The sequence below is a fragment of the Vitis vinifera genome, chromosome 6, assembly GCF_030704535.1.
Source record: "Vitis vinifera cultivar Pinot Noir 40024 chromosome 6, ASM3070453v1".
Taxonomy (NCBI): Eukaryota; Viridiplantae; Streptophyta; class Magnoliopsida; order Vitales; family Vitaceae; genus Vitis; species Vitis vinifera.
In genome coordinates, this window is record NC_081810.1 from 16,174,403 (window position 1) to 16,183,406 (window position 9,004).

General features: G+C 36.7%; 2 protein-coding genes across 3 annotated transcripts; one reads left to right on the forward strand and one right to left on the reverse strand.

Moving 5' to 3' along the window:
• The first annotated feature begins 448 nt into the window (after window positions 1-448).
• On the forward strand, window positions 449-1,490 carry LOC100241087 (uncharacterized). Its single transcript, XM_002271220.4, has one exon. It carries the CDS (start codon window positions 465-467, stop codon window positions 1,470-1,472), a length of 1,008 nt encoding a protein of 335 aa, XP_002271256.1. The 5' UTR covers window positions 449-464; the 3' UTR covers window positions 1,473-1,490.
• Window positions 1,491-3,174: 1,684 nt separating this feature from the next.
• On the reverse strand, window positions 3,175-7,520 carry LOC100261518 (non-specific lipid transfer protein GPI-anchored 2). 2 transcript variants are annotated; one of them, XM_010653310.3, is made up of 2 exons: window positions 6,745-7,520; window positions 3,175-3,581 (listed from the first exon to the last, which is right to left on the reverse strand). In XM_010653310.3, the coding sequence occupies exons 1-2, from the start codon at window positions 7,169-7,171 to the stop codon at window positions 3,412-3,414; spliced, it is 597 nt and encodes a 198-aa protein (XP_010651612.1). In that variant the 5' UTR covers window positions 7,172-7,520; the 3' UTR covers window positions 3,175-3,411. The 2 variants fall into 2 exon arrangements, with proteins under 2 accessions (XP_010651612.1, XP_002275145.1); XM_002275109.5 differs by having other exon boundaries at window positions 3,175-3,593.
• Between the last annotated feature and the right edge of the window lie 1,484 nt (window positions 7,521-9,004).

Consider the following 9,004-nt stretch of genomic DNA (forward strand, 5'->3'; position numbering starts at 1 on the left):
ACAAAATAAATATTGTTAAAAATATATTATGAAAACATTAAATCCAATATTGATTAGGTTTAATTCCAGTAGAGAAAATTGAACCCGAAGTCAACCTAAATGCTACAAACTGATGGTTGGAACCGTCCTAGATTCTGGGTCAGATTAAAGTTGGAATGGCCGACTGTCCAAATTCCATCTCTTATACTTTGCTTGCAACAAAACAAAGAGGGAAAAAAAAAAGATTAGTTTGAAACATTTTCAGAACTTTTGAATGTTGCAAAGAAAAAACAAATTGGAAAAGGTACGGAGTCATAAAATTAAGGAAGCGCATTTGGAAAACATCCATCTTTGTCTCCGCATTTCTCTCAGATTTGTTTCACCTTCATTGACACGTTCTCTCTTTGCCATCATCACTCAAAAGGACACATCCTTCTTTTTCTTCTACATTCACGTCTCTCTCCTATCTCTAAGCAAGCAAAACGATGTCTGAAACCATCCCCACAACCTCAGATTCATCATCCCTTGACTCCATCTCCAAAGTTCAATCTACCATTCAAGCCCTCTCTCACATTGTCACCGTCGTTCCTCCCTCCCTCTCTTCCTCCCCAAACCCCTCGCTTGCTCTCCTCCATGACCCTCAAATCACGTCACAGATCTCATCACTCCTACGCCAACCCAACTCCGGCGCTGGAGACAACAATCTCTGCCGATGGCTTTATGACACATTCCAGTCATCCGACCCCAACCTCCAACTGGTGGTTCTTCGGTTCATCCCAATCATTGCAGGTGTTTACCTCTCTCGAGTCCTAAGGAAGCATCTTGCCGGGTTTGAAGCGGTCCTGTTGGCTCTCTATGCTCATGAGACCACCTCACGTGCTGGGCAGGCGATAACTGTCAACGTCCCGGATCTGTCACATTCGAGTATCTACCATGAGACGAAAGCACCATTGAAAAAGGACGACACCGAGCAGAATTTGGCTGTGGTATCGCCAAGTTTGGAGCCTCATGGGACTGTGAGATCAAGCCGAAGGGCACGCATAGTTGGTGTTGCATTAGAATTGTACTACAGTAAGATATCGCAAATGCCAGTGGGGTCTAAGGTAGATTTCTGCGAGTTTTGTGTGGTATGGGCTGGTCAGAATGGGGATATGTACAAGGAAGGTGGGGTTCAGGAGAAGGGTATTTCTGGAACGACTGAATCTGAAAAGGAAAGAGAAGTGAATGAGGGGAGGATTCCTCTGCCATGGGAGCTTCTGCAACCAGTGTTGAGAATTTTGGGTCATTGCCTAATGGGACCAACAAAGAACAAGGAATTGAGTGAAGCTGCATCTGCTGCATGTAGGAGTCTGTATGCAAGGTCTTTGCATGATATCGATCCAAAAGCCATTTTAGCAACTGAGAGTCTTCTCAGGCTTGGGAAGTTGGAATTGCAATCCAATAATGATTTTGATCCTACAGATATACCAAAGTCTCATCTCATCACCCTCTGAACCCTCTCTACATATATGCCAAAGCCCTTCTAGATTTTATTTTATATTATTTTTATAGATTCTAACTTTTATTTTTTATTATTATTATTATTATTATTTCTGTTATTTTATCTTTAAAATTTGTTCATGCTTTTTATTTTCTTTTTGTTTTTTCACTTTATTTGTCTATCCTATTTTTGGTTATCACAAGTGTGCATTGAGAGAGCTGTGAACATATATACCTAGGTTCTTTATTAAAATCAAATGAAGCTTCTGCGGTATGTTTCAACTAGGAAACCATTTTTTTAGTATGTAGAACATAAAGAAAAAAGAAATTGATCAACTAATCTAAAGCTATCTTTGATTGGCCAGATATAATATGAGATAGGATGAAAGGGTATATAATATACTATCCCATATTTGATTGATGATAAGATAAGATAAGTTCTTTTATCACTTATCATATCTTATGTTCAACCATGGGATATGATAAGTGATGGGATATATTATCCATCTTTTTTTATTTTATTTTTTATTTTTTTATTTTTTATCATTTCTACATAAGATATGTTAATTTCATGCTAAGATATGAGATATGCATATCTCATGTATCATAAATTTATTTTTTTTTATCAATTTTTTATTTTTTTTAATATACTCATTTTGTAAAATAAATTTTTTAATTAAATTTATAGTTAAAAATGAAAAAAATTAAAAATATTTATAAAATAATATTAATATATGATTTATACTTTTTATATATATATATTAAATAACATAATATAAAAAAAAATATTTGTAAAGTTTGAATATTTTAATAATGAATATTGTTAAACATAAGAGAAATTTCATTTTTTAAAATAAAAAATATGTTATCATTTTTATTTTAAATATTGAAAATAATGTATATTTCATACAATTTTTTATTTATTTTACAAATTAAATATAATATAATATAACATATTACATTAGACATGTTACCCTAAAATATCATGTGCACAAGATATGTATATTTTAGGATATCATATCTCATTGAAAATCATATATAAGGATATGTGCTTCTTGTCCGATGGGGTATAATATTTTAATATATATGTATCATATCCTATAAAGAAAAAGTTTATATTAGGATATGCCTCATCATCATCCTTAGTATTTTTTATGACAATGAAACAAGAGAAAATTGTCACTATATACAACAAAGTTGAGAAATGGCCACAAGGCTTTTAATAGTGGCCGTGTATTTCATATTTTTCTTGACTTTGCAGTTTGTGATTCGAAAAAATAAAAATAGGTTTAATTTTGGTCTTCCTTTTATGTGATGGATTAGAGACGAATAAATTTATTGCAATGTTAACACTCTGTGCTGGTTACTTTTCCTTGAACATCTTCTAGAATTACGCACCTCCATTTTCCCTTCTAAATTTCATGTTTCTTCTTCTTCACCTTCCTTCCCCCCCCCCCCCCCCCCCCCCCCCCTTTTTTTCCTTTTAGTTTGTAAAGATAGAAATTAAATGAGCAATACTTTTAGATCAGCATATTGGTCTTCAATTGTGGTGCATTATTCTAGTGTTTGCCATGGACAGCGTTTTTCTTTACGCCTTGTTTAGAAACCAAAGTTTTTGGCCTAGAAGCTCATGTGCTCCCTTCAAGACAAGGACAAATGAATTGGAGAATTTCTCTCTTGAATAGATGCTTCAGTTCATTAACATGAACAACACTCTAATGGAAAACACGATATTGATATAAGAAAATAAATGCTGTACCCAGAATGATGTGGCTTCTTCACAAGATACACTAAAAAGAAATGAAAAAAATAATGGATCCTCGTCATGAAAGTTATGAAATGAGTAGTAATTCTACATATTATTATTGGGGTCACTAGGCATAGAATAATGGTTGCAACACTGATCAACGGATGAGGAGAAGGAACTATTATTCTGAGCCATAAATTTCGAAATCAGAAGAGTGCTGTGAGAAACGAAATGGCTAAGCCAAGAAGGAAGGCCAGAGAGGAGGACTCCACAATGGTTGAAGTTCCAAGGCTTTTTGGAGACTCGGCTATCGATCCTGTTGGAGATCCTTCTGATAGTCCTGCTGGTGATCCTGCTGGTGATCCTGCTGGTGATCCTGTTGGTGATCCTGCAATTTGTATGTGAACAATGAGATGTAAACAGTAACATATATGTTAAGTAATCCCATGAAAAATGATGGATATTGGTGAGTCTGCAACTGAAAAAAATCAGGTACATGTCCAAATGGGTGTCAACACCACCCAGACTTTGCAGTATTCTATAGAAAATCAGACTGTAAATGAGGAATATTGCATCAACTGCCATGCCCAAACTTGATCAGAACACAGATATAGAGAAACCCCAGTTTCTGCACTGACGGTAAGGCAAATCCCTTGATATTAACATTATTGTTTTCTGCTTTTTCTAGGTCTAATCGAGCCATGCCTAGCTAGCTAATAGATGAATTAATTTATGCAGCAGCACATGGCATGGTGGTTGGTGTACTAAGTATAGATCCTCTGCAGCATTTTAAAAGATTTTTTAAGTAATTGTATAGTTGGGAAAATGTTTAATAATTTCCTCCCAGGAACTCAACAAAGGTACTTCCAATTGGAGTAAAAAATTATGGTTTGCAGAGAATATGTTATTAATGTATCTAGATATTGTATTAGGAAAAACATTGTAGAAAACTGACAACAAGAAGGGACCACCATGTAACATGCGTCCCTGTCGCTTGTTTCTTACAAAAGTAGGCAACTAAGCAGCCATGGGATGATCTCAGCTCTAGAGAATATTGCTTCTTGGATTAGATATTCATTACTTACAAGTCTCCCTAGTAGTATCAACATAAACAAGGATGTCCTAGAGATGATCAGCCATGGGAGATCCAATCTTCGTTACTCAAAACCCCTTCAATATGTGCTAACGTCTAAGATAACTTTCCTCGCAACAAATGAAACAAGAGTAACAAGAGGTGATGAACTTTGAACAAGTAGGGAAAAGTTTGGGGAAAATTATAGAAGTCAAGTCGGGTACAAGACAAAGATTGGAGTATTGTGCTGCCCCAGTTTGCCTGGAATATAAAGACAAGTTTGTCCTATATATCGTCCTAATTTTATAACTAAATATAAATATGTCGTACAAATACTCAATGTCTCAAACTTAGGCTCTTTCTTTTCACTCTTCACTCTTCACTCTTCATTCCTCACAATTCTAATGCCAACATTCAATGGCCCACTTTCCCAAAATGTCTCAAAAGCCATCTTCTTTCCCATTCAACATCTAATTCTAAAGCTTCAGATTTCTTTAAGGAGATTCATTTGTTTGATCTGAAAATCTCTCCTTGGGTAACCGATTTATTTCAAGTACTTCACAAGCTTTGGCTATTCTTTCAGACCCCTTCCATCCTTCTTCGAGCCTACTTTCTCGTTGATCTCAAGCTCCTTACCAGTCAGGTACTAAGAGAGTAGCGATAGAAAGTGCCCATTGTATCATATCTTTAACTACCAAAGATATAAGTTATGTCATCGAATCATCACTAGGATTTACTGGTCTGTTGTGCCTATTGTTCCTGGTACTAAGAATTGAGAACAAAGATACTATGGCAACAACCATAATAAATTGATTTCACCTATAAAAGATTCTAGATGGCTCTGAGGAAAAAGAAAAATAAAGGAAAAAGAAAATAAAATTCACAACTAGTTAACTTTGACAGAGATAGCATAAAAGTCACAGGGTAATAATGTCCATAAGGTCTGGCTCGGCGCATTAAGTCTACATGTGAGGCGGCTCTAGAAAATTAGGTATGAATCACATGACAAGCTGGTGACTGGTGAGACTCTTAAATAACATTATCCTTCTAGTGCTGGGTTATTGTGGCTGTCCTTCCATCGTCAAACTCCTAAAATCTGTCATAGGAGCATAGACCTTCAAGCCCACAATCTTAGAAAAGAGAATTTCAAAGATTACGTCCCCACTTCACAAGTGAGTCCCATCACCGACAGTGGAGTTAGTTGGCATAAATGAGGCCATCAGAACATCCAAAGGAAGAAAGCTGGCAGCGGTGGAGAATTTTATTGATGCAAAATTTTACATCACCTACCTTTTTCATATTTCTTTATTTCTTGGAAATATTTAATAATAAATTAATAAAACAGTAACAATTTTAATTAAAATCGCATATGCATTTGTGACGTTAACCATTGAATAAAAGAAACTCAAGCTCCAAACTACACTAGCTAGCAATATATTAAATTTAATTGAAAAATAAAAAACCTAACCAAACATTTTTGTTTATTTGTAATGGATATATGTATTTATGATTAGAGATGATAATGAGGTAGATCTTTTTATATACGTATCCCGCTTCGTCTTTAATGGGATAAATTTGAAATTATTTTAAAAATCCGATATAAGGTTTGAGATGGGTTCAAGATAGGTTCGGATATTATCTTATCCTATTCCACCTGATTGTATATAAAATTAATTTATCTTTTATTTTTTATATTTTTAATATATAATAATAATAATAATAATAATAATAAGTAATAAAATAAGTTATAAAATATTATAATATTTTATAAAATATATTTATTTTAATATAATTAAAAAAATTAAACGGGTAGGTCATAGTCTTTTTGCTCCACTCTACTCTTTTTAATGTTTTTTTTAATAAGATCGAAATGATAATTATTTTGAATAAATGGAGTGGGGTGGGATGAGGTTATTTATTCCAAACCCACCTGTTGCCATTATGATCAAAGACAAACATTTCAAATGCCAGGCATCAAAAATATTATTAGAAAAAAAAAAAATCAAATTTTATAATATTTCCTTCTTTTGTAATAACCCTAATTTTTTCTATTCTTTACAATCTCATGGTTGAAATTAGATGGAGGAATGTGGCAGGTTCACATGCAGCCATAACCAAGGCATTTATGAGGTCCCCAGCTACAAGCTTGTAATACTGGTCATCATTTCCAATGTACTTGTTTTGGTTCGTAAAACCCGTGAACGCAGAACATTGAATAAGACAAAGAGTAAACTCAAATTATGGGGTAGCTGGGATAATCTAAAACGACACTATATGGTTTGAGATGGATCCACAAAATGAAATATCCAAATTCCACCACTCTATCTAGGACATGAGTTTTGACTTTAACTCTTTCCACCGCAAAAAAAAAGTGTGGCCGACCATACCCCATCATGTGCAGATAACGTTTAGGAAAAGAAAATGGGGGAGAAAAAGAGATGCTGCAAGTGGGAGGTTGAGAACGAACCTGGGCACATTGAAAGCGGAGGTGTGGGGACACCACAAACACCAGGAAGGGTAAGAGCCTTGGTGACATTGACGCCGTAGGTACTAGCGCTGCCTAGCAGCGTACAGAGGCACAGCGGATGACTGTCCAACAGCCCCGCCAGCTCCGGACAACACGGCTTGTCCGGCACAGTCACGTTGCTGCCTTCCGCCACATAACTCAAGCAGTCCGACATATTCAGCACATTCGTGACACAATCGTCCGCTGCTGGTGCTGGTCCCATCGGCTCCGGCGGCATCCCCATATATGGCGCCGGCGCTATCCCTGCATAAGACGATGGCCCCGGAGCCATCCCGGAATAAATCGAAGGCTCGGGCGCCTGCGCCATGGCTCCGGCACACATTGTGATCACCGCCACCGCAACAATGAATGATGAGGTGGTTGCCATGTTGCTAGGTTTGGTTTCCACTGCGGATTGAGATGGGAGTTATAAGACGGAGAAAAGAGTATGGGGGGTGTATAATGGGAAACGGTTTTGGCTACTTTTTGTTGCGGAAATTAATAAAGGCAACCACCAAGCCACCACCTAACTTTGCCTAGTGGGGCTTCCCACTTATAAGTGGCGTGTGGCGTGGCAAGGCGTCTCAAGGACCTTTCACTTTTATTTAGGTTTTTTATGTTGATTTTTGGTTCTCACGGTAACACTATAAATGGAAACTCTAAGTGTGAAAATGGTCATGTACAGCTGGCTATGTCATGCTCCTGTACCCTTTTCACATGGCCTAGTAAGTGGTTTTTTCACTAGCATCATCCACTCTTCATTTTGCTTTTATTTTTTAATTTCTCAACAAGAAACAAATTACATGTCATGCCAAAATTCATCGAGTAATTAACCTTCATTTGATTAGTTATTGGAAACAAGAATAAAAATAAAAATTTTATATTTTTGAATCTAATTCTTTCATTTTTATTCCTATTTTCCAAACAACTCATTAGTCCTTATTATGATAATTTCTATGGTTTTTCCTTTTTGAAAATAAATTAAGAAATTTCATGGTACCTATTTGAGTGGATGAAATTAATAATATTATTTATGAAGTGTCGACCATTGAGGAAAATCACAATTCCCTCAAACGTGGTAATTATAAGTGTGCATAAAGGTGCCTAAGCGTATAAACATGTAAATGTTTTTTATAAGCATAAGGTTACCCAAATGTTTATTGGAGATTGTTCAACGTATTTTCTCTCACTGGCGAAGCCAGCCAAGTGTCACAAGATGCTTCAAATGACCCTCCCCATGGGCTTATAGGTAGGAAGCTTCTAGAGACCCCTGAAGACATCTACACTTAGATACAAAGTGGAAGAGTATGGAAGTTTCTAGAGAGGGTTAAAGATGTCTGCACATCTCTACACTTGGCTAGAAGAGCATTGGAATAGTGTGGGGGTGTTCTACAATATTCCAAAGTCATCTTGTACATACCCTTGTACATAGACTAGTGTAAGAGTTTCTAGATTATTCTTGATTTGTAAGGAACCCTTCAAGGTTCTAGAGACTTCCTAAGGTTCCTATAAATAGGTTAAGATCTCATTTAGTTAGGGAACCACCCAAGAACCTAACCAACCAAAGCAAGTGAGTTCCAAAGCACTTGTAAAGTTTCCTTTGAGCAATAAAGTTTTAATTCTTTAAGTATTGCCTACTACGCCCTCTAAAACTTCTAAGTTGGGTGCATCTTAGCCTAGCAAGTTAAGCATCGAGAGTAAGGTTGACTTAACAAAATCAAGGGTCTTGACTTATCTAAGTGGCGCACGAGCTTAAAAAAAAACTAAGTCCGTGAAAGATGGTATCAGAGTGCGGCTATGAAGCGGACATAGTAAAGGAAGCATATCAAGCTCCAACGTGGAAGAGACTAGTGAGCAAACCTATGGGAAGGAGACCGAGCCTCCTGCACGGGGCAGGGGCAAGAAAGATAAATCTTATGATATCGTTGCCAATATGGAGGCAAGGTTAGCCAAGGTGGAGCTAACCATGGCAGACACTCGAGAGAGATTAGACTTGATCGAGCAAGGCATGGAGAATGGTATGAAGGATCTTAGGGAATAGATCCAAGACCTTCGTGAGGGGATGCTAGTCTCACAGGTTCAACCAATGTCACACGAGGAGTTTGTGTCTTTCTAAGAAAAGGTCTTGAGCATGCTTGCTAGCATGGAGTCAAGAATGGAGGCCTTGGCCACTCGAAGGGAATGTCAAGACCAGGAGGTTAGGCAAGAGTTGGTCATCTAC